This window comes from Zootoca vivipara, chromosome 11 (genome assembly GCF_965207765.1).
Source record: "Zootoca vivipara chromosome 11, rZooViv2.hap1.1, whole genome shotgun sequence".
NCBI classification, from domain to species: Eukaryota; Metazoa; Chordata; class Lepidosauria; order Squamata; family Lacertidae; genus Zootoca; species Zootoca vivipara.
The window spans coordinates 58500394-58524883 of record NC_142594.1 but is presented as its reverse complement, the minus strand read 5'-3'; the positions used below and the strand labels follow the sequence as shown (position 1 = coordinate 58524883).

General features: G+C 55.5%; 1 protein-coding gene across 6 annotated transcripts in view; it reads left to right on the top strand.

Annotated features, from left to right (window-relative positions):
- Positions 1-22655, top strand: part of SMARCD3 (SWI/SNF related BAF chromatin remodeling complex subunit D3) — a 31251-nt gene extending 8596 nt beyond the window's left edge. For 2 of the 6 annotated variants that reach the window (XM_088653427.1, XM_088653424.1), the window contains exons 2-14: positions 8254-8483; positions 9986-10028; positions 11071-11193; positions 12222-12368; positions 13435-13530; positions 14424-14474; positions 15179-15280; positions 15450-15611; positions 16849-16946; positions 18041-18176; positions 18539-18661; positions 19371-19472; positions 19564-22655. In XM_088653427.1, coding sequence (XP_088509553.1) covers positions 8263-8483; positions 9986-10028; positions 11071-11193; positions 12222-12368; positions 13435-13530; positions 14424-14474; positions 15179-15280; positions 15450-15611; positions 16849-16946; positions 18041-18176; positions 18539-18661; positions 19371-19472; positions 19564-19617 — 1458 coding nt within the window. In that variant the 5' untranslated portion in view covers positions 8254-8262 and the 3' untranslated portion in view covers positions 19618-22655. Of the gene's footprint in view, positions 1-162; positions 1012-1272; positions 2803-8253; positions 8484-9985; positions 10029-11070; positions 11194-12221; positions 12369-13434; positions 13531-14423; positions 14475-15178; positions 15281-15449; positions 15612-16848; positions 16947-18040; positions 18177-18538; positions 18662-19370; positions 19473-19563 lie in introns of those variants that run through there. The other 4 variants (XM_088653423.1, XM_088653426.1, XM_088653425.1 and 1 more) reach the window with 4 other exon arrangements.
- Positions 22656-24490: the final 1835 nt, after the last annotated feature.

Genomic DNA, 24490 nt, shown 5'->3' with positions numbered 1-24490 from the left:
ACGCCCTGCCCGTTACCTGGCAACACTGGCTCTGTTGCCAGGGAGACGCGCACCGGGAGATGCCGGCGGCTCTTCATTCCCTGCCAGCGCCACGCAGGGCAGGACGGGAGAGTGACCGACAGGCGGGGGAGGGGGGAGGAAGACGAGGGGCCGGTGACGCCTCCGCCGGACGTCTCTGCGAGGAGGGAGCCTAGACCGGCCTTGCAGGGGCCGCTCGACGTGGGCCGGGTGGGGGCGGCGGCGAAGGACCCGCGACATCCCATGTGGGGGCCCCCGCCGTCCGTCTCCCCGGTGTCATGATTTGCAGGCACTCGGGGAAGAGGGTCTCCCGCGCCGCCAGGCCTTCCCCGCGCCCCTCCTCGCTTCCTCCGCCCCCGTCCAGCCTCCGACGGGTGGGGGGAGGCGGGCTCCTTCCCTCCGCTTCCCTCGGTAGCCGGGCCGCCTGGAGGGTCCCGGGGGATGCGGCCTGGAAGCGGCGGGAGGAGGGGCGCGGCGGCAAGGCATTGCGCGGCCGCCGGGGACGGGCAGGCGGAGCGCCTGGCGAGGCTGCGCGGGGACGCGGAAAGGAGCGGCGGGCGGCGCTTGGGCTCAGCCGGCCTCGGCCACGGCGCCGCCGAGCAACCAGGCGCGCAGGCTTCTGTGGGCGCTTCGGCGGAGGAATCCGGCCGTGGGCCGTCGCGGGAGCCCTGCGGGGCCCCCTCCCCCGTCGGCCGGCGGAGCTATTAGAAGTGTGAGCGGAGCGCGCAGCGGGGCTCCGAGGGAAGAAAGACGGAGAGCGCGGGCAGAGTTGCAGGAGGAGGAAAAAGGGAGGACGGAGGCAGAAGGGAAGGCGGCGAGCGGAGGAAGGCAGGCAGACAGACGGACCGACCGACGGAGGAGGAGGAGAAGGAGAAGGAGGAGAAGGGGAGGCGGAGCAGTGCAGACCCGACCCCGATGGCCGCGGAGGAAGTCACGGGCGGAGCGCGAAAGGCGACGAAAAGCAAACTTTTTGAGTTTCTGGTCCATGGGGTGGTGAGTGGGGAAAGTTTGCGGGCAGCCAGGCGAGGAGCGGGAAAGCCGGCCTGGGAGGGGGGGAGGGGGCAGCTCTGGCCCGGGCCCGTGTGTGTGTGTGTGTAGGGGGGGGTACACGCCCCCTCCCCCCAGCACGTGCGCAGGGTCCGGGCCTGGCTCGGAAACAGGTGCGCACAGCGGACCCCAAGGGAGCGGCGAGGGGCCACTTTGGCAAGCGCGCATGGGAGGGGGGGGGAGGAAGAGGAGGGGCCGGGCTCCGGAGGTATCCCAGGCCCTTGTCTTCAGGCGGGCTTTGCTGGACCCCCGTGGGTGACACGACCCCCGTGCCAGCCCCGGGCACTCCTCTCTCACGTTGCTAGGCGCGAGGAATCCCTCCTGGCGCGAGGGCTCTCTGGCACCATTGTCTGAAGGCGCTCCTTTTTCGGGAAAGGGACCGGCGGAGCGGGACGCCTCCGAGGGGCAGGGGGCTTTGGGAACCCTCCTGGGCGCGGGAGGGGGAGGAGGAGTGTGGCGAACGCCCCATTGGCCCCCTGTCCATCAAGGGCGCCATGTAGGTGGCAGGGGGTTGGTGATGCCCCCTCCAAGTGTTTTGGACCTTCAGAGTTTCTGGCCTGTAGGTTGGCATCCCAAGCGTGCCCCCCCCCGTGGGCTCCTGCTGCCACTGTGATAGCTCCGTCAGTAGAGCATGAGACTCTTAATATCAGGGTTGTGGGTTCGAGTCCCATGCTGGATAAAATATTCCTGAATTGCAGGGGGTTGAACTAGATGACCCCTGGGGTCCCTTCCAACACTGTGATTCCATGATTCTAAGAGCACCTGCTTTGTTTGCAGAATATTTCAGGTTCAACCCTAGCTACAGCTCTAGGTAGGGTTGGGGGAGACCCACTTGCCTGAAATCCTGTGTTCTGACTCAGTAATAAGTCAACATCCTGTATTTCAAACAACAAAATCCCCCCTCCCTTTTACGTTGCCGAAATGAAGAAAGCGAGGCAGAAGTGGGCTTTTGTGTGGAAGGAGTGTGAACTCAGTTCAGTTCTGGCACTGAAAACAAATTCCTAGAACATGCTCAGAGACACCCTGTCCTTTAATTCTACTTTTGGTGCCTGGATTTGGGGTTCTAGTAAAAAAAACTAGAAAACCCAAGTGGGTCTGACAAGCCTGAAATCTCCCTGCCCCGAACACTTGTGCCTCAGTTGAACCGAGCACTGACTGCTGAGTGTGAAGACCCCCTTCTTTTTGTCTGCGCTGAGTCTCCCAACGTTCGGCTTCGCTGGGTGACGCTTCTGGGTTCGAGTGTTGAGGGTGAGAGAGGGTGGCAAGCGCCGCTGTCTCCACCCCTGGTGGTTCGGGGGGGGGGGAGAGATCCCCTCTGAATGTGGTGGGCTTTCCTTCTTTGGAGGTCTCTAAGCTGAGGCCGGATGTTCATCTGACCTGGATGCCTTAGTTGTGATTCCTGGGTTTTAGGGGGTTGGACTAGATGACCCTTGGGGGTACGTTCCAACTCTACAGTTCTATTATTCTATGAGGAGGTGGTGTGTGGAGAGTCCTGCCCAACTGGCACAACACTGTGCAAAGTTTCTGATAGTACTTGGGCAAGAGATTCCCCCCCCCCCAAAAAAAGTCAAGAGCAGTTGACCTCCTGGCTGACTGAGGCATCTCACCCTCCCTTGTGGGAAGCTGCAGACGACAAAAAAAGTGCTGCTTCCTGAGGTTCTTCATAAAAATGAGCACCAAGGTGGAAATGATATGTGCTGGTAATACAACAGGTTACGTCTCTTCCCTGGGGCAAAGGTAAAAATGGCTGCCTCCCCCCCCCAGTCCTTCATTCCCTCCTCTCGACCCCATGACTGAATTTCTTAGATTCGGGCATCTGGCTCACTTGGAATACCTGAAATGCAGGTGGGGTTTTGGGTTGCCCCATCTCCAAAAGGGTTGGAGAGGAGAGGGAAGAGGGCAGAAAGAGGGATGGCTGCCATGTTTGTGAGCGGGGAAGGGTAGGCAAAAGAGGTGAGGGCTCTTCGTCATGGCAAACTGGGGCAAGGAGAGGAGGGTTGTTTGTGGTGGAGAAGGGAAGAAAGAGCCTCGAAGGGCTTCCTGCCCTGATTGTGGTTGTATCTTCCTTTGTCATGGCTGGGAATCTCACGCTGGGCTCAGTGGACCCAAGCCTGGCTCGGCAAGGCAGCTTTTCAGCACGACTGCTCCTGACCCTGGAGCTCAGCAGGCGCTTCAAAAGCGCAACAGGCAGAAATTGTCCAAGGAAGTCAAAAGGGTGGGGCTCAGAATTCACCGCTGATGAGCTGGGTTCAAAACAGATCATGAAGGAGTGTCACACACACAACACAAGACACAAGTGAGGGCAACTGACGAGAGCTCAGGGCTTCTGGAGTGCTGTGTTCAGTTCTGAGGATGGCATTGAGCATCTAGTAGGTGTCAAGGGGAACAACTGGAGTAGTGGAAGCTCTGCAGACCAAGTCCTGTGATGGATGGTAGAAGGAGCTGCAGCAGCAGCAGCTCAGGTCTTGCTCATGGACTTCTCATGGAGGTGTCCCTGGGAACCCAGTTCCTGCCTCCTCCAGAGAAGGAAGTTCTCCTCTGGCCTAGAGCGCCTCTGTTACAGGAACTCGGGCAGACCCTGTTCCAAGCCGGTGGAGCTGCGGTCCCACCTGGTAGAGCCCCTGATGGCTCCCTCTTGGGCGCCAGATCTCTGCCCTGCTCCCTTAGGTGTAGATTTAGAGTCAATGAAAGAACTTTGCCCTCTTCCAGGAAGAGGAGGCTCACCTCATGCCCACCCTTTCCTCTCCCCCTCCCCACAATTGCTGTAGTTTCAGGGGGCTGGGTTAGATGGGCCTTTGGCCTGATCCAGCCGCGGGGCTCTCCTTCTGTTCAGGATGGTGAGCAGAAGCTGAAAGGGAGACACAAAGGCAGAAGGGTTGGCAGCCACACAGAAGATGGAGCAGGATTAGAGCAAAGGGCCAGGTGCAAAAGGCAGGGCAGTCGGGGTTTTTGAATTTTCCAACTTTCAAATTCCAAAATAGAGGGGTGCTAAAAAGTCATAACATGATTTGGGAAATCAAAACACAGTTTGATTAAATTAATACAATTAAGTCTTGTCTGGTAAGTGAAGTGTGTGTAACATTGCATAGAAATCATAAAAAATGGTTGTCAAGTACTTGCAGTTACAGTATATATGAATATTTAGCATTACTTGACATTTTCAGAAGGTAAAATTAAAATCCTTTGGCTTTCCGAAAGCAGTTTGATGTGCTTCTTCATCAAACATAGACTACCCAGCTAAATGTTGTTAAATCATAAATATAATGCCAGATTTTAGTTCCTCACACCCAGAAACGTATTTTAAAGTCCCCACACAAAAAAGTGTCACTCCCAAAATGACAGGCCTTAGCAGGACAAGGCAGGCATCTGCTTGGCAGGAGGAGAATCTTCCTTCCAGTGCAGTATGGCAGGGAGAGGTGGGTCTGTTTGGGGCTGGAGATATTTCGCAGAGGCTCAAGGATGGGGTAGCTGCCTCCTGCATGCAGCCTCTTCTGTGGGGTAGGGATTATATTATCTCCACAGCCTCTTCCGGCTGTGTGATTTCACAAGTATCTGATCCGCGTCTTGTGCAAGTTTTGGAAAACCGAGAGGGTGGGGGGGCAGCTCCATTCAGCAGAAGCTGGCCTTTAGACCTGGCCTCCTGGCCTCCCCTGCCCCACATAAATCCCTTCTTGCTTCCTCTGTCATTTTTTTTTTTACAGCAAAACTGGCTCAAAACCATTCATTCCCTTGCAGTAAGGAGAGCCCCTGTGTGTCTGTGCAGAGGTTCTGGGGCCAAACAGAGAAAATCTCAAACAAACTGAAAGGGTCCCCCCCCCCCCAAGGGATGCTGGAGGGTCTTCCTTAAAGCTGAGGAGCTGGGGTGGGGAAGTGTGCCTATGATTTGATTTCCATACTTCACTGGCCGGCCGGCCTCTTGGTCTGACTGACGTGCAGCAGCTGAGTCTCCAGGGGGAGGCAGGCAGAGGCCTGTGGGCCAGAGAGACAGCAGCAGGTGGCCCCAAATGTGAGGCATGCTTGCAGGGTCAGTTGCTGCCGGGGGGTGGAGATGTTCGGCTGCCTGGGGTGGGCCTCATCCCCACCCCCACGGTGCTGGGCTTGTGGCCGCAACAGGTGCCCTCAGATGAAAGGACCCGCTGTCTCCCTGGCAGCTCCCACCCCTGGCTCTCTCCGTCCGTTGGAGTGGGGCGAGGAGGAGGTTTATATCCTTATGGTGCCGCCCATGAACATGGTGCCTGACACAGCAACTAAGGAGAATAGACAGGTCCCTGCCCCAAAGGGCTTGCAGTCTGAAGGCTGACAGGGCAGGGAGTGGAAGGCCAGGACAGGCACAACAAGCCACGGAGGCCAGTTGTGGTGGGCAAGTGGCTCTGCGGGACCAGGAGGGGCCATGCTCCTCTTTGGACTCCTTTGCAGTTTGGGAGGCGGTGGGGGTGGGAGTGGGGGAAGGTGGCCTTGGAGAAATTGGCTGCAAAAGGCTTCAGGAGCCTGGAAGTGGAAAGGAGAAATAATAATAATAATAATAATAATAATATATTATTATTATTATTATTATTATTATTATTATTATTATTATTAATACCCCGCCCATCTGGCTGGGTTTCCCCAGCCACTCTGGGTGGCTTTCAACAGAATATTTAAATACAATAAACTATTAAACATTAAAAGTTTCCCTAAACAGGGACGGAGGAAGCCAGCATTAAAAATTATCGATACAAACAGTTAAGAGCAGGTATTAAAAATGTTCAAAGGGTGATTGAAATCCGCAGTAGTTTAAAAGAAAGAAAGCACATGTAAATCCTCCATGTCTGCATAGGAGTGCCAAAACGAAAAAGTTTTAAACGGGTGCCAAGAAGAGTGCAGTGAAGGTGCACCTGCCTGACGTCAAGTGGCAGGGAGTTCCGAGTGTGGCCACACTAAAAGATTGGAATGAGCATTATGTGGCTCTAGCCACAGCATCAGTTCTACAAACCAAAGCAGTTCATTAGGCATATAAAAACAAGGCAGTCCCAGAAGTAAACTGGTCCCAAACTGTTTAGGGCTTTAATTATTTTTATTCTTTTTTTGTTATCTGCCTTTCACCTTGAGGTCCCAGGGTGGGTTTTTCTATTAGAAAAGAGGTGCCAGAACTCGCCAAGAACGCCTCCCTCGTTCTCTAATAATGGCAATGGCGCCCACCTGAGAGATGCTGGAACTGAGTTCTGGCTGACAAAAATCCCTGGTTACAATGTCCTAATAGCAGGGCCCTGAACTTGGTCTGGAAGCAAATGGGTGACCTGCGCAGGTCTCTGAGCAGAGGAGTTCTGCGCTGACAGGCTCTTGCTCCTGTGAAGACTTCCTTGGTCTGAATCAGCTGGGGCAGCTTCTAAACTGCAGGCTCACCCACACTGTGGGTCAGCCATGGGGCCACCGACCTCTTCAACAGTCAGAACAACAAGGGTTGCTGCATGCCCCCATGTTCTAAAAATAATAATAATCCCTATTATTATTATTATTAAATTTTATTATTTATTCCCCAGCCTCTCTGGGCGGCTCACAGCATATATCAGAACATACTAAAACATCAAACATTAAAAACTTCCCGATACAGGGCTGCCTTCAGATGTCTTCTAAAAGTCAAATAGTTGTTTATTTCCTTGACATCTGATGGGAGGGCGTTCCACATGGTGGGTGCCACCACTGAGAAGGCCCTCTGCCTGGTTCCCTGTAACCTCACTTCTCACAGTGAGGGAATCACCAGAAGGCCCTCGGAGCTGGACCTCAGTGTCCAAGCTGGACGATGGGGGTGGAGATGCTCCTTCAGGTATACTGGGCTGAGGCCGTTTAGGGCTTTAAAGGTCAGCACCAAGACTTTGAATTGTGCTCAGAGACTTACTGGGAGCCACTGTAGGTCTTTCAGGACCGGTGTTATATGGTCCTAGCAGCTGCTCCCGGTCACCAGTCTAGCTGCCGCATTCTGGATTAGTTGTAGTTTCCAGGTCACCTTCAAAGGCAGCCCCACGTAGAGCGCATTGCAGTAGTCCAAGCAGGAGATAACCAGAGCATGCACCACTCTGGTGAGACAGTCCACGGGCAGGTAGGGTCTCAGCCTGCGTACCAGATGGAGCTGGTAGACAGCCGCCCTGGACACTGAATGACCAGGAATGGGGCCTTGGGGTCATTGAAGAGAGCTTGATGAAGCATGTGACTGCTGTGGGAAAAGGCAAATTCCATGCTAGGGATCGGTAGGAAAGGAATTGAAAATAAAATGTCAATACCATGAGGTCATTATAGAATCATCTATGGTGAAGCCACATTTGGAATAATGTGAATAGTTCTGGTTGCCTCACCTGAAAAAGGATATTGTGGAGTTGGAAAAGTGTTCAGAAAAGGGCAGCCAGAATGACCAAAGGGGAAGGTTGCCTGCCACATTGGGGCTTGCTTTTCTTTTCTTTTTAGTTTGGGGGAAAGGCAAACAAGAAACAACATAATAGAAGTTTATAAAATTGTGCCTGGCGGCACGGAGACAGTGGAGATAAGAAAGTTTCCTCTCCTAACACTCCAACTTGTGAAGCTGAATGTTGGAAGATTCAGGGTGGATTAAAGAAAGTCCTTCTTCACATAGCGCAGGGTGAAACTGTGGAACTCTCTGCCTCAGGAGCCAGCGATGGCTTTAAAAGAGGGTTAAATTCACGGAGGAGGAGAGGGCTGTCATTGTCTATGAGTCGCCAAGGCTTACCCCCAGGATCAGAGGCAAGGGTGCTCCTGGGTCCCAGTTGATGGGGAGGGCAAGGAGGGAAGAGGCTGTGGGGCTCAGGGCCTGCTGTGGGGCGCCTGGTTGGCGAGAACTAGATAAGGGCACAGGAAGAGCCAGGGACCATCTTGTCCAGGCAACATCCTGTTCTCTCAGGCCCAATTGGAGAGGCTTTGGGGGGAGGCAAGAAGCAGGACTGAGCACAACCTCTCTTGCCTCCTGCAACCGGCTTGCAGACGCATCCTGCCTCCAGCTGTGGCAGGAGATGACCTTATGTCCTTACGACCCTTCCCTTGATGCCATGGGCCTGGATACCTTGCCCCCCGCCCCCCGCCCGGCGACAGGACCTGCGCTGGCTCAGATCTGTGTGCTGCCACCTCCTGTCGGCAGCAGGAGGAAGCATTCACCAGTGCCTTTTCCTTCTTCCCTCCCTCCCTCCCTCCTTCCCTCTCCAGCGTCCTGGGATGCCATCGGGCGCTCGCATGCCCCACCAGGGGGCTCCAATGGGTCCCCCAGGCCCCCCCTACGTCGGGAGCCCTTCCGTGCGCCCCGGGATGCCCCAGGCCGTGATGGAGCCTACGCGCAAGCGGGCAGCGCCCCAGCAGGCGCAGCAGCAGCAGGCGGCGCAGCAACAAGCGCAGCAGCAGCAGCAGGCGGGGGCCGCCACGCAGAACCGGCCCAGGAGGTGAGTGAAGCCCCCTTTCTCCTTCCCAGCGGTGCAGGATCCGGCAGCTCTCGGTTCCTCCGTGCGCGTGTGTAGACCTGGAACCCGCAGGCTTCTTGCTCCGCTCCCCTGGAGGACGCAGCTTCCCTCTCGGTGGTAGCGCCTCTATCCCTCCCGGCGCCCTTTCAGGATCGGACTCGCGTTGCGCAGCTGTCCTCGCAGCTCAGCGCAGGGAAGGAGGCCCTCCGGTGGTCGGGGGGGGGGTTGTCCGGCCGGACTCCCGTCTCCGCATTGGTAGATTTAAAACTATATAATCCATTAAAGACATGCAGATAGTTACAATAGAAAACAGCATGGCACCAGCCCTTTTCATTATTATTATTCATTAAATTTATCATAAAGAATATAATAAAGGGGGGAAAATTATTAATAAGTTCATATTTTTGTTTTAGAACCGCTTTGAGGTTTTTTTCTTTACAGTCAAGCGGTGAATAAATTTTGGGAGGGAAAAAGTTAGTCTGTCAAATAAAAAATTAAAAAAGAGTCCTCCCCTTTTGTTTTATGGGGGGCAAATGGAGAGAGGGAGATCTGAATGTGGGGTCTCTCATGTTTCTGCCCTGGCCCTTTGCATGTGCAGATGGAGAGCCCTGCAAATCCCACCTTCTTCCTCGAAGGAGCTTCCTGACCCCCCCCCTGAGCCACCCCCATGCCACCCTCACCTTCTTGGTCGTGGGGGGATGGTAAATGCTTGGAGCAGAAGCAGCCCCTCGCCCCCCATGGCCCCAATCCATTGCTCTGGATTTCCGGAGGTCTGGGAGGGGGCTGCTGAGGAGACCATTCCTCGGTGCCAGCTGCCTGAGGGGTGGCCCCCCATGGGAGTCCTGCGTGGCCCTTCCCTTCCCGGGTTTTGCTGCCTTGATGTTTTTCTTTAGGGGACGGGGCTGAGGGATGGTTGGACACAGCCGCTGCTCTCTGCCAGGGAAGCTCTCGCTGCGATTCCTGCGTCGACGGGGGTTGAACTTGATGACGCTACCATTCTATTAATCTGTGGCGCTGCCAGTTATGTGGCCTCTGCTGGAATTGTGCTGGCAGAGTCATGAAGGGACCCCGTGGGTCATCTAGTCCGACCTCCGGCAATGCCATGGTTCAACTGCAGCTCGAGGGCGGGGATTGAGCCAAGCGAGCCAAGCCGTATGCTTCAGGGGGCAGCAAAGGCCCTGATTGGGAGGGGTGCGGAGGGGGGCTCCTTGGCAGCCCCTCATGTGGCAGGTCAGCAACTGAGGCGCTTGCCAGGCTGCGTCTGTGGCACCCTTGGCAGACAAGCGGCCCTGTGCCCCCTCTTCTGTCAGGGCAAGCGGAGGTGGGGAAAGGCCCTGGCTTCCGCCCCAAGGACCCTGCTCGGCAAGCAGAGCCAGCCTCCTGAGGCTCAGGGGGGGTGGGGACGGGTCAGTGTAATGGAGCAGGTGACCTAGGCTCGTTGCCATGGTAACACGTGTCTTCCCTCCCCTTCAACCAACCTGCAGCGCCAAGAGGAGGAAGATGGCTGACAAGATTCTCCCACAGAGGGTGAGTATCTTTCTTTCCCGTTTTGCTTCCTCGCTCGACCCTGACGGTCTCTCCTTTCCGACTGAAGGAAGGTCTGTTGGCTCCTTGTTGTGGGTGACCTGGAGGGAGCCAGCACAGCAATAACTCCTCACTTCCAGGGGGGTCAGGATGGATGACCCCTGGGGGTCCCTTCCAACTCTGCAGTTGAGTGATGCTAGGAGCCCACTGGTTAGGCAGGCCTCTGGCTTCTCCGCTGTGAGAGGGTGGGGGTCTGTCTACCTGTCTTGTCTTCCAGGTGGGAGGCATTTCATTGCCTGAGCACGACACACACACCCGGTCTTCTGTGTGTGTAAAGTTAAAGGGAAGCACCAGCAAGACCTTCGTCTCTTGCTTCACCTTCCCCTCCTTTGAAAAATATTTATATTTTATGGAAAGTATTCCAGTGAGTTAAAGTAAATAAGAAAAGGGGGGAAGTAAAAGGTTACATTTTTAAAGGCAGAAGAAAACAACAACAACAAAATAATCAAGGTTACAGAACTATATAGTATTTATCTAAATGGATAATCTTATTGTTTCCCTCCAATATTTGTTGCTGTGGTTTCAATGAACACGTTCCAAATATCATTAAATTTGTCCATGCTTCCTCCAGAATTCCTTGTCAAAGCCTTGCGGTGTTAATATTTTGCAGGTCACTTAGAGGCATTTTTTTCTTTTGTATCAAGCAACCAAGAAAACAAATAAACCGATGCATAAATGCCCCCACACCTGCATTGGGGGGGGGGCATCTTCCGCCTCCTTGCTTCTGGCTCTCCTTCGCCCTCTGGAAGGGAAACTCTTCCTCTGCACGAAGGAAGCTGCTTCCTACTGAGCCTGGCCAGGGCCCCACCTAACCCAGCTCTGACTTGCAGCAGCCCTCCAGGGTCTTGGGAGGTGTGTGTGTTGGGGGGGGGGGTTTCCTTGCCCAAGCCTGTTCCCTGACATTCCCCCTGGGAGGAGAGGGGTTGAACCAGACACCTCCTGCATGCCAAGTGGGTCCCTCTACGATGCTCTGCTCTCTTCTCAGATCCGGGAGCTGGTGCCAGAGTCTCAGGCCTACATGGACCTGCTGGCTTTTGAGCGGAAGCTGGACCAGACCATTATGCGGAAGCGAGTGGACATCCAGGAGGCCCTGAAGAGGCCCATGAAGGTAGGAGCAGATGGGGCTCCCTGATGCTGGAGAAGAGCCCAGCGCAGTCCCCCTCTGATGTCGTGGACTGGCTGGATGCAGATGAATTGGGGTGGGTGGGAACCAGTTGGGGAACCCCACCCAGGGAAGGAGGCTCAGAGCCCAGGGGGTGGTGGTGGGGCAACGATGCATGGTCAGATGGAGAAGATTGGGAAGAGGAGGAGGAGGAGGAGGAAGCTGAAGAGGCAACAGGGTTTAGTGAGGAGGGAGAATCTGTAGCAGAGAGAAGTTCAGACTCTGAGGCAGAAGCTGAGGCAGGAGAGGAGGACGGCCAAGTGCAGAGAGGAGTCTGACTGGTGAAGAGGGTGGGGACGTTGAGGCTAGGAGGAGAGGATATATTGATTAAATATTATCCTTCCTCACTCGCGCAAGTGAGATAGTAGCAGAGCACATTCCCTTGTACCGTACATTGCAGGAAGCTGGTTGATGGATTCGTTAGAACCATTTGAGTTAAGCAATCCAGTCTGGCTTGTCCAGATTGGATTGTTCCTGGTAAAACCCCTTTAGTTCCCTCTTAAAAACAATAATAACACGACAGTCTTCTTTTCAAAGTAATGATAAGGTTTACTTACATTCAGTTCACAGTATAGTCCTGAAGGCAGGCTTTAGCTTGTAGTTACAGTTACAGAGAAAAGTGTGGGTTCACCCTCTGTGAGGGGCGAGCCCATGTGCTGCTGGCTGAGAGCCAGCAGACAGCAAAAGGCAAAATGGAGAGAAGGGACCAAAAGAGAGAGATGGCTGTGGGGAGCTGGGGACTTGGCAGCTGCTTCATGGGAGCAAGACTTGCCAGATCCGAGTTGCTGTGCTCATGCGGCCTGATCCTAGTTTTGCTACTAAAGAGTTAACTCCAACTTCCTCAGTGCGATTTACTGCTGGCCCGCTCCTGTCATCTGAGCAGGCAGGAAGGGGCTGGGAGGAGGCGCCTGGCCCCACTCCTCCTGAGGTGGCCCATTGAGCAGGAGCCTCCCTCCTTCCTTGCCTCCCCCCAGCTCAGATTCTCCTCCCTCCAACAGCAAAAGCGGAAGCTGCGCCTTTACATCTCCAACACCTTCAACCCGGCCAAGTCGGACGCAGACGACTCAGACGGCAGCATCGCCTCGTGGGAGCTGCGGGTGGAAGGCAAACTGCTGGACGATGTAAGCTCTAGGCAGGCGGACCTCCCTGCTTTCACATCTCTCTGTGGGGCCGGGGGAGAAGTCTGGCTGAGCCTCCTGGCCAGGTGTGGCAGCTTTTGAGGAAAGCAGCTGAGGGGCAGAGGATGAGGGAAGCCAGGGCTGCGAGAGGCACCTGCTGTGCGCCTCAGTTCCCCTCGGAAAGCCAAGGCAGTTGGCACTGTGGGCTCCCGGTTCACTCCTGGAGTGAAAAAGCCAAAACGTGAGGTGCAGAGGTGGGGGGGGGAGAAGGGGAGGGCCCAGGGTCCCGGGCCAAGCAAGGCCACGATCCCTTGCAGCAGTGTGTCCGTGGAGCTTGCTTGAAGGATGAGGGAGGCAGGGCCAGAAGAAGGGGGAGGAGGGGGTCTGAGAAAAGGAAAATATCTGGGGAAATGTCTCAAGCCAAAGGGGGCAGACATGATACCTGAAGGAGCGTCTCCACCTCCATCATTCTGCCCGGACACTGAGGTCCAGCGCCGAGGGCCTTCTGGCGGTTCCCTCGTTGCGAGAAGCCAAGTTGCAGGGAACTAGGCAGAGGGCCTTCTCGGTGGTGGCGCCTGCCCTGTGGAACGCCCTCGCAACAGATGTCAAAGAGGAAAACACCTACCAGACTTTTAGGAGACATCTGAAGGCAGCCCTGTTCAGGGAGGCTTTTAATGTTGAATAGATTACTGTGTTTTATTTTTCTGTTGGAAGCTGCCCAGAGTGGCTGGGGAAACCCAGTCAGATGGGTATGGTAATAATAATAATAATAATAATAATAATAATAATAATAATAATAATAATAATAACAGGAGTCCCCAAAGAGCAGCGGGGCTCAGTGGGGCCTGGATGTTGTTCCCAACTCTCTCTGTGGGACTGGGAGCCCCCTCTTTCCTCACCGGGGCCTCCTTCCTTGCTCTTGCAGGGGGGTGGACTGAATGACCCTTAGGGTCCCTCCCAACTCTGCAATTGTATGATTCTTGTCGGCCTAGAGTTGGGACCCTTGCGGCTCCTCGTTCCCTGTGGGAGGCTTCCCGTGCTCTGACATCTCTCCCTCCCAATCCCACAGCTCAGCAAGCAGAAAAGAAAGTTTTCCTCTTTCTTCAAGAGTTTGGTCATCGAACTGGACAAGGACCTGTATGGACCAGACAATCACCTGGTGGAGGTGAGTGGTGCCCTCAGTCCCAGGTAGAAAGCCGTTCCTGCCTGGCCGAGGCAAAGGGAGCTCCTCCCCATCCCTGCATCCCATTGCTGCATCCCATCTCCCAGGTGGTCCCTTCAGTCCCACCAGAGATGCTGCCTGGGGCCATTCCGACAGGGATGGTCCCTTCTCAAGCCCTCTTACTATGCACAGAAGAGCAGCAGAAGAGCCAGCTGGACCAGGCCAAAGGATCCCACCCAGTCCAGTGTCCTGGCCTCCCAGTGGCTGACCAGATGCCCCAAGGGGGAGCTCAGGATTCCCAGCCACTGCCGTTCAGAGTCAGGTTTGCCTCTGACCCTGGAGGCACCTCTCAAAACTAGGAGCCCTTGGCAGCCTCCTCCTCCTTGGATTTGCCCCCCTTAATGCCCTCCAAGTTGGTGGCTGCCACTGTCGCCACCTCTTGTGGGAGCGAGTTCCACAGTTTAACTCTTTGCTGCTTGAAGAAGCCCCTTCTTTCGCCTGTCCTGAATCTCCCAGCATCCATCTTTGCCGTCCAACACCCACAAGTTCCAGTCTCCTGGAAGAGAAAGAAAAGCTTTCCTTTCTCCTCTGTTTCTCCAGGTTGTGCATCATTCCAGACATCTCTTCCACACCGCTGTTTCCTTGCACCTTCTCTAAGCTAGGAAGCCCCCAATGTTGCACCTCTTCCTCCTGAGAGAGTTGCCCCCACCCCCTCGAGCGTCTCAGTCGCCCTTTTCCAAATCTTTTCCGGCTGTAGGACACCCTTTTTGAGGCAAGGGGACCAGAACTGCATGTGGCCCCACCAGAGATTTGCATAATGGCGTTATGATAATTGGCAGTTTATTTCCAGTCCCTTTCCTAATGACGCCCAGCATGGAATTCACCTTTTTCCACAGCTGCTGCACACTGGGTCGAAATCTCCATCAAGCTATCCACTCAGAACCAAGGTCTGTTTCCTGGTCAGTCCCTGCCAGTTCAGACCCCAGGACCGTATATGCGTGAAATTGAGATTTTTATTTTTTGCCCAGACACAGATCACTTTAATTGTATTTGCCGCCTTACTGCCCCTTTGCCCAGTTTAGACAGATCGTAAAAACGCCATGCCCTCAAAAGAGCCTGCTGGATCAGGCCAATGGGGACCCGTTTAGCCTCGCATCCTGTCCTCTTAGTAGCCAACCAGATGCCCATTATGGGAAACCCGAGCACAAGAGGCCCTCTCCCCTCCAGAGGTTCCCAGCAACTGGGATTCAGAAGCATTATCGCCCAGCAGCCGTCAAAAGCCTCCTCCCCCCTCCATGAATTGGTCCAACTCTCTTTTAAAGCCATCCAAGTTGGTGGCCATCCCTGCCTCCTGTGGCAGGGAGTTCCACAGTTTAACTCTGTGCCCCGTGAATAAGTCCTTCCTTTGATCTGTCCCGAATGGTCCGACATTCACCTTCATTGGACGACCACGAGTTCCAGTTGCGAGGGAGGGAGGAGAACTTCTCTCTCTGTCCACTTTTCTTCGTGCCACGCACAATTTCCTAAGCTTCTGCCATATTGCATCCACCTGGAGGTGTCCGCAATGTCCTTTTGCATGGATGAGCCTTGCTGAGAGCACCATCCTGCCCCTGGCCTGGGCCCTGACCTGCCCTCTGCTTCTCCTTCTCAGTGGCACAGGACTCCCACCACCCAGGAGACGGACGGCTTCCAGGTGAAGAGGCCGGGGGACGTCAGCGTGCGCTGCACCCTGCTGCTCATGCTGGACTACCAGGTCAGTGGCAACGGGGGGGGGGGGAAGCATTTCTGAGCGCCACTGGAGATGAGACCAGCACCCCAGGGTCGGCGGTGGGCTTGAGGGAGAGGACCCAGCCGGCTTTGATGCAAAGCCCAAGGCCAGCCTCTCACCCCCTGGTACTTCCTGGCCCCTCTTTCTCCTGCAGCCCCCCCAGTTCAAGCTGGACCCCCGCCTCGCCCGCCTCTTGGGGATCCACACGCAGACACGCTCGGCCATCATCCAAGCCCTCTGGCAGTACATCAAGACCAACAAGCTGCAGGACTCCCACGACAAGGAGTACATCAACTGCGACAAGTACTTCCAGCAGGTGAGGGGCTGGCAGGGCGGAAGCTGTGAGCCACCCAGCAGCTGCCCTAGGGGGCCTGGGGGGCTCTGGGCACCGGAAGGAGGGACCTAGGCTGAGAAGGAATGAATGGGATGGGGGAAAAAAGAGGTGTCTGCCAGCGTTCCTGCCTCTCCTGTCCCTCTGGAGTTCAAGGGAGAGTGGAAAGGCCCTGCTAGAGCATCTTGGCTTGCCCCCAGGGGCCACGGCTAGGGCTGGGCAATGTCTGGTTTTCCACTTCGTGATATCTCACCAGCTAAACACTGCAATATGCAGTGGTACCTTGGTTCCCCAACGGCTTAGCTGACAAACAGATCGGCTCCTGAACACTGCAAACCCAGAAGTAAGTGTTCCGGTTTGAAAGCCGAATGTCCGTTTCGGCTGTCGACATTGTTTCCGGGGCCTGATCAGCTAATCAGAAGCTGTGTCTTGGTTTGCTAATGTTTTGGAAGTCAAATGGACTTCCAGAATGGATTGAGTTTGAGGACCAAGGTGCTACTGTACTGATATATCATGATGTCTGAAATAAGGATGGAGCTATGCAGAGGCCTTAGCTGGCTTCACGGTTTTTCCCAAATTGTGCTTTTTGCATAACACATCATGATTTGTAATAGAAAGCCAGGTTGAAAACTATGAACCCGATAGCATGATATGGGCTTCAAGCTGGTTTGGGACCCCATATTGCCTGGGCCGAGTCAGGGAGTGCCAGGCCCTTCCTTGGAGCACGTGAATTATAGAATGGTAGGCTTGGAAGGGACCCCCAAGGGTCCTCTAGTCCACCCCCACCCCCGCAATGCAGGAATCTCAGCTCAAGCATCCAGGACAGACGGCCAGCCAACCCCTGCTTAAAAGCTTCCAGTGAAGGAGAGCCTACCTCCTTCCAAGGGGGTCCGCCCCACGGACAAACAGCTCTTGTGGGGGGTGAGAAGGGGGCATTGGACATGAATTGGAGCCCCTTTCCAGGCCTCCAACCTTCGCTGGGCTCCATGGGGCCCCCATCTCCCATGGCTGGAAGCAAGCCTTCCTTCTAGGCTGCCCCCTCTTCTGTTCTCTGCTCCTTTCTCTTCTGAGCCCTGAAAGGCTCCCTTGCAGGAGAAGCTCCTTTACCTTGGATCGGGGGTGGGTGGGGGGCACTGCAGCATCTGGGGGGGAACTGGGGTTGGCTTTGAGGGCCACCCACCTCCTGACACCCAGCCGCTCTGCCCCCCCTTTATGGTTTCAGATCTTTGACTGCCCACGGCTAAAGTTTTCCGAAATCCCACAGAGGCTGACGAACTTATTGCTGCCGCCAGATCCTATTGTCATCAACCACATCATCAGGTCAGGCGGCCCCACCTTGTCCTTCCTCCAGCAGGGAGAAGTGTAAACTTGGAAAGGGTCCCAAGGGTCATCTAGTCCAACCCCTGCAATCCTGATGGGGAGGCAGTTGGTGGCTTGTCGTCCCCTGGCCTTCTGGGCTGCTGGGGTGGGGTGGGGTGGGGTGGGGGGGAGCCCTGTCTCCCCTCCTTCAGGGGCTGTGAGCAGGACTGAGAATCCGTTGAGCCCCCTTGGGGGCCTTCTCAGCGAGCACAACGTGGAGGAAGGGTCCAGACTCTGCCAGGAGGAGATGGGAGGCTCATGGAATGCCTGCCCCCCCCAAGAGGTCTATAAAAGTTCAGCAAGCAGGGGGGTGATCATGTGGGGTCCAGGGAGAGGGTGCCGGGGGCCAGATGAAGGACATCTCCCCGTGACCATCCTGGCCGGAGTCTCTTTTTGTGCTCACTGAGAAAAAGCGGCAGTGTTGTGACCTCAAAGCTCCCAACAGAATATTAAAAACCTCCCTAAACAGGGCTGCCTTCAGGTGTCTTCTAAAAGTCAGATAGTTGTTTATTTCCTTGACATCTGATGGGAGGGCATTCCACAGGGTGGGTGCCACCACTGAGAAGGCCCTCTGCCTGGTTCCCTGTAACCTCACTTCTCGCCATGACGGAACCACCAGAAGGCCCTCGGAGCTGGACCTCAGTGTCCGGGCAGCACAATGGGGGAGGAGACGCTCCTTCAGGTATACTGGGCCGAGGCCGTTTAGGGCTTTAAAGGTCAGCACCAACACTTTGAATTGTGCTCAGAAACGTACTGGGAGCCAATGTAGGTCTTGAAAGGACTGGTGTTATGTGGTCTTGGCAGCCACTCCCAGTCACCAATCTGGCTGCCACATTCTGGATTAGTTGTAGTTTCTGGGTCACCTTCAAAGGTAGCCCCACGTAGAGCGCATGGCAGTAGTCCAAGCGGGAGATACCCAGAGCATGCACCACTCTGGCGAGACAGTCTGCAGGCAGGGAGGGTCTCATCCTGCGTACCAGCCTACAAGGTGCCTCCTTCTGGGAGCATCGCCTCACCTTGGCCGGAGGCCTGAACCCCCCTGGCTCCCCTCCTAGTGTGGACCCCAATGACCAGAAGAAGACCGCCTGCTATGACATTGACGTGGAAGTGGAGGACCCCTTGAAAGGGCAGATGAGCGGCTTCCTCCTCTCGACAGCAAACCAGCAGGAGATCACAGCCCTGGACAACAAGGTGCTTAGGGGTCGGGGCAGGTGTGTGGAGAGAAGAGGCATCTGGACTGGGGGTCTGGGGTGGTGGGGAGGGGCCCCCAGGATGTTGCACATGGGGGGCACTCAGGAGGCTCGGGGGCTTTCCATTTGGAGCTACAGCTGAGGGGATCAGTACCACTGGGGGCATTGTAGAATTGTAGATGTGGAAGGGTACCCCAAGGGTCATCTAGGCTGACCCCCTGCCATCACAGATAAATCACAGCATGGCTTTACAGCCATGTGTCTGCAGTCTGGTGTGAAGACCGAAGGGCTCCCTTTGGGGACTGGGTGGAAATCTTTGCTCCCACGAGGAGAAATGAGCCTCTGTTTCCCCTCCCTGCTCAGATTCACGAGACAATCGAATCCATCAACCAGCTGAAGATACAGAGGGATTTTATGCTCAGCTTCTCCAAAGATCCCAAAGGGTACATCCAAGATCTCCTCCGATCCCAGAGCAGGGATCTCAAGGTGGGTCTATTGTGGGGGGGGGGTCATAAGTGCGCTAGGTCCTGGGGCAGATGGGGCTCCTGAAATGGGGTCTTATTGGGAGGGTGAGAAGACAGTGTCTGTGGCTGTTTTTACATGTTAAAATACCTCCAAGTCACCGCAAAAGGATCCCACAGGAGCCTTGCTCCCAGTGGCTGTTCAGAAGGATGGATTGGAGCCTGTGGCTCACTAGCCAGCGAAACGGCGGCATAGAGCAGAGTCTAAAAGGTTTGGTGGCAGAGAGTAGCCGTTGTGGCCAGGAGCCATCAATAGCCCCCTCCTCCTCCAGCCCTCTTTAAAAGCCACCCAAGTTTGTGGACATCACTGCATCCAGTGGGAGGGAGTTCCACAGTTTGTGCTGCGTGAAGAAGGACTTGTTTCCCCCCGCCCTGAACCTCCCAAACATCGGCTTCGTTGGATGTCCACAAGCTCCAGCGTTAGGAGAGGGAGGAAAACTCCTTCACTTGCTGTTTTCTCCACGCCACGCACAATGTCATCAGCTCCCATCGTGTTGGTCCTGGTCAGGCAATGGCAAGGCCTTTGTTGGGACCAACCCCAAGGCCACATGGTGGACTTCTCCAAGCCCCTCTGTGGGGGGGGGGCTTTGAGTCCATGCTTTCTGGAAACTGCGGCAGAATGCCTAGAGCTGGCAGGGCTGCCCTGACACCACCTTGCCCCCTCTGCTTGGCAGGTGATGACCGATGTGGTGGGGAATCCCGAGGAGGAGCGGAGGGCAGAGTTTTACCACGAGCCGTGGTCCCAGGAGGCCGTGAGCAGGTACTTCTACTGCAAGGTAAGAGCACAGAGCTGGAGGCCGGCTGGGCTGGGCTGGCAGGACGAAGTTCCCTTCCCTTGCCCCCAACTCTCTCCTTTTGCCCTTTCAGATCCAGCAGCGTCGTCAGGAGTTGGAGCAGTCTCTGGGGGTGCGTAACACCTAAGCAGGGGTCCCCGGCCTGGTTGGCCGGCCCCTGAGCCAGCGGACTGAGCCGTGTCGCCCCCCCCATCCCACAGGGGGTGGGCCTCCTTCACGACTGGCCAAGGAGGGAGGTCTGACATGCACCACGACCAGCGACACCAATCTCTGGCCAGCTTTCGAGTGTGTTTTGCCCCACCCACATCCTCCTCTTCCTCTTCCTGCGGCTGCTGAGACCCTACAAGGGCCGGAAGGTGGCGGGTCTCCCCTCACGTCACTCATGCCGATCATCGGATGCTGGAGAATGAAGGACACCCCCTCCCCAAGCACACAGGGCTTAAGACTTGGAAGGGGAGGAAGAGCCCAATGGATTGGCCAGAGGCTCCTAAATCTCTCTCTGTGTGTCTCTCCCCCCCTCTCTCCCTCCCTCCCTCCTTTCCTCCAGGGGTGCCAACTTGAATAAAATATTGGGGGACCCAACGAAGCCCCACCTCACATAACTGATCACAAATCATGGCCCATGCACACTATTTGAAGGGCAATGCCCATTAACCTTGGGGGGCCCTCTAGGGACCTTGGCCCCTAGGAGTCGGCTCTTATGCCTGCCTCCTTCCTTCCTTCCTTCCTTCCTTCCTTCCTTCCTTCCTTCCTTCCTTCCTTCCTTCCTTCCTTCCTTCCTTCCTTCCTTCCTTCCTTCCTTCCTTCCTTCCCTCCCTCCCTCCCTCCCTCCCTCCCTCCCTCCCTCCCTCCCTCCCTCCCTCCTTCCTTCCTTCCTTCCTTCCTTCCTTCCTTCCTTCCTTCCTTCCTTCCTTCCTTCCTTCCTTCCCTCCCTCCCTCCCTCCCTCCCTCCCTCCCTCCCTCCCTCCCTCCCTCCTTCCTTCCTTCCTTCCTTCCTTCCTTCCTTCCTTCCTTCCTTCCTTCCTTCCTTCCTTCCTTCCTTCCTTCCTTCCTTCCTTCCTTCCTTCCTTCCTTCCTTCCTCTCTCTCTGTGTCATAGTGCCCTCCAGGCGGTCTGGCTTCATACCCCTTTGCAAGGCCATTTGTGGCCACCTGAGCAGCAAATTCCCCCCCCCCTTCACTGGATCTCTGGACAGATGGAGGCTGCAGAGGGACCTGGGTCTGGGGGCTATGGAGTGGAGCCCCCTGCAAATCTGTCTCCAGGCTGCCAGCTGTGTCGCCTGCATCCCCTGCCCTCTTCCTCTGGCAAGGCCAAAGAGGCCACAGTCCCCCCCCCCTCTGTCGACAAGCCCTGTCCCACCACCCTGACTTTCCTATCTATCTCTGCAGGCGTGTGGGGTGTGGCGGGCAATGCCAGTTCCCAACAGAGCCCCCCCCCCCACACACACAGTGAGATGGAGATGGAGACCCGCCCCCTGGCCAGCCCCACAGGCTGTCTGCATTCCTGTCTGCCCTCTGGCAGGCTCAGACCCATGTCCAAGGCATCCGCTGGAGAGGGTCTTGCTCTCTGCCTCTTCCTGCTGTCCATGGGACCCCTTAGGGAGGGTGAGGAGGAGCCCTGCGGTGGCAAAAGGCTCCCTGCTCATGAGAACAGGATGCTGGGCTATAGGCCATTGGCCTGATCCTGCGGGCTCTCTTTATGTTTTCATGCTCTTCGCTAGCCAGGCCTCTGGCGGATTTAAGCAAACCCAAAAGGGACACAGAGAGAGAGAGACTTAGCAAAAGGTGGTGGACTCTCCTCCCTCAGAGGTCTTTAAACAGAGGTTGGAGAGCTATCTGCCAGGAATACAGTAGCTGTGGTTCCTGCCTTGCAGGGGTTGGACTGGATGCCCGCTTGGGGTCCCTTCCAACCCTGTGATTCAGTTGCCAAATCCCGGGTTCCACTTTGTGCTGCCCCTCTGCACTGCATTTGCAGGCCTGGTGCCAAACTTCTGGGGGACTTTGGCAGGGGGCTGCCAGGGCCACACACACACACACACACACACACACACCATGCAAGGATTATTCTTCTCCTGCTACTGCAGCAGCAGCTGCAGCCCTGCTCACCCCCCTCCTTCCATGCTGCCTGCCCTGGGTAAGGTCTCACTGCTGGGTGGCAATGCCACTTTCAGACAGAGGCCACCCCTGGCTCTTGTCTGCAGCAGCTGCCCCTCTCTCTTGGCGTCCCCCAAATGCAACGGCCCAGCCTGTAGATTTCATCACTCTGTGGGCTTCTCAAGTTTTCAGTCTGTCTAGGCTGGGGCATTTTATTTTGGGCTTGAGCCGCTCCTGGGGGTCTGCCAAGGTGGGTGTGTTGTGCCCGGCTCAGGCTGGCGAGGGGCCCTTCTGAGCTCCGGCTGGTGCCAGTCCTGGCTTGATTCTGGTCCTGCCCTTTTGCCAGGATGTGCCTGCTCCAAGCAAACCTGCCGGGACTGACCCTCACCCACCATGTGCCAGCATCCAAATGCCCTGGACCCCTCAGTCTGCCCACGATGGCCGCTCCTTCCTTGGGGGTCTTTAAACAGATGTTGGCAGCAGTCTGTCAAAGATGCTTTGGTTGTGGTGCCCCCTGCATCGCCAGGGGTTCGGCTAGATGACTCTTGGGGTCCCTTCAAATTCTACAAGGAGCGCACAGCAATTCCCAGGCTGAGGGGGGAGCAGTGGCTTGCTCTCTGCAGAAGAGACAAAAGGGGTGCTGTCCTGTGGAGGGGGGGCAAAGGCAGAGATGCCTGAGTGCTGCCGCATGCCTGGCCCCCCAGGGAGCTCTTGCTTTTTAGTGCCAGCCCCACTTCCGAGGGGGGGGGCAGCCAGATGACAAGGCAGATGCTGTTTCTGGAGGGCAGGTTTGTGTGTTTTCCCTATTTTCACCACGGCTCTGTTGTTCTCCCCTTCCAGCCTCTTGTTTTCACACGTCCTCCTTTGGGGCACCCACAAACCCTCCCTTGCACCCAGGTCCACCTGGTCCCCCATCTTTGGGGGTGGGGTGGAGAGTGAGAACCAAACTCCCCCCCTCATTTCCCCTCTTCCTCCTCCTCTTTTTCCTCCATGGCTGCCGTGTCTTTGTCATTCGGTGCTGAGTGTGATTCGTAGAGAAGCTTTTAAATAATAAAGATTTTGGTCCTTTGTATCCCTTGCACATGATTTGTGGGTTTGAGCGCCTGGGTCTCAGAGAGAGAATTGTGGCCTTTGCAGAACCATTTTGCTTCATCAGGTCGGAGGGAAATGGAACGGAGGCAAGTGCAAAATTCTCTGCTTAGGCGACAAGAGGGAACAAAACGAGCACAGGAATCCTGCCTTGCAGGGGGTTGGACTGGATGACCCTTGGGGTCCCTTCCAACTCCACAGTGCTAGGATTCTGAGAGAGACAATGGAGTGATGCCAATGCTTTATCTCGTTTTATCTTTTAAGATGCTTTCCCTTCTGCCAAGACTGCCAGGCGTCTCTCCGCCTCCCACCCCACCTTTGTGCCATGATCTATTGTGGGGCATCAACTGACCCTTCATGCTCAGCCATGCGTCGCACTCAGTCCTGTGGCTCAATAATGCTTCTGTCACATGAAGCATGGCCAGTCTCCTCTGCCGTGCTTCTGGCTGAATCACCTTCCAGGGTCTGAGACCAGAGGAGATTAAAAATCCCACTCTTTGTTCTAGTGTGTGGCCTGACCCTGCTCAAATGCTCAGAGTCGCTCAGGCCTTTTAGGACAGCAAATGGCTTTGCACTGGGGGGGGGAGGAGAGAAGAACTCCCCCCTCCTCTTCATAGCAAAGACCTGTCAGGCTGTGAGCACCAATTCTGCCCACAAGAATTGGCCCGAGTCCAAAAGAGGGAGGGCCCCCCTTGTCCCCTGGCCTCAAGGGTAGGGGGGCTGGGGTTCAGAGGCCTCACCTGCCCGGCTTGCCATGTAAGCCATTAATCACCTTTGGAGTCTCTCACTTGTCAGGTGGTTTTAGGCGTGACTCCCTTGAAATTACTTCAAGGTAGGAAGAAAACATTAAATGCCACATTTTAAAGAATTGCTGTCATCGCAAAACAGCTTTTTTAAAGAGACGTTTTGGTTGTGAAGGATCTGAAACCAGTGTGTTGCTTGGATCTTAGCTGGGATTCCTGCATTGCAGGGGGCTGGACTAGATGACCCTTGGGTATCCCAGCCCTCCAATTCTGTGTTTTTTTGAAGAGGATCTGGACTTCCCTCTCTGCCTGGGCACTGCTTGTCTTTGGGGCCTCTTTGCAGGCTTGCTCAAAGGCCACTTTGGTGGCTGCCTATTTCCTTGCAAGACAGGCCAGGGCTCCACTAGGGAACCTGAAGTCTGCTGCTACTTTATAGGATGGTTATTTCAGCCTTGAGCAAGAGTACCTCCTTTTTCACTCTGAACTCCTACGGCAAGATCCAGGTGATGCTGCCTTGGCTGCCAAAAGCAAGTACAGTCAAACCTTGGTTGTCGAACGTAATCCATTCCACAAGCCTGTTCGGCTTCTGAAACGTTCGACAACCAAATTGTGGCTTCTGATTGGTTACAGGAGCTTCCTGCACTCAGCAGAAGCCGTGTCAGACATTTGGCTTCCAAAAAACGTTAAAAAACCGGAGCATTTACTTCCGGGTTTTCGGCATTCGCAAGCCGAAACGTTCCAAAACGGAGGTGTTTGGGATCCAAGGTTTGACTGTAAATGCAAAAACTTCTTGGGCTGTTGCTTTCTCTCTCGCAATGTTCCCCCTTGGGCTCTTGTCCACCCATTTTGCCCCCTTGGTGTAGATCAGGCATCCCCAAACTGCGGCCCTCCAGATGTTTTGGCCTACAATTCCCATGATCCCTAGCTAGCAGGACCAGTGGTCAGGGAAAATGGGAATTGTAGTCCAAAACATCTGGAGGAACGAAGTTTGGGGATGCCTGGTGTAGAGGGAGCCATGAGGTCCGAGAGGAAGTGTCCTGGGGGACGGAGGTGGCCACCCATCGGCCCCTCCGGG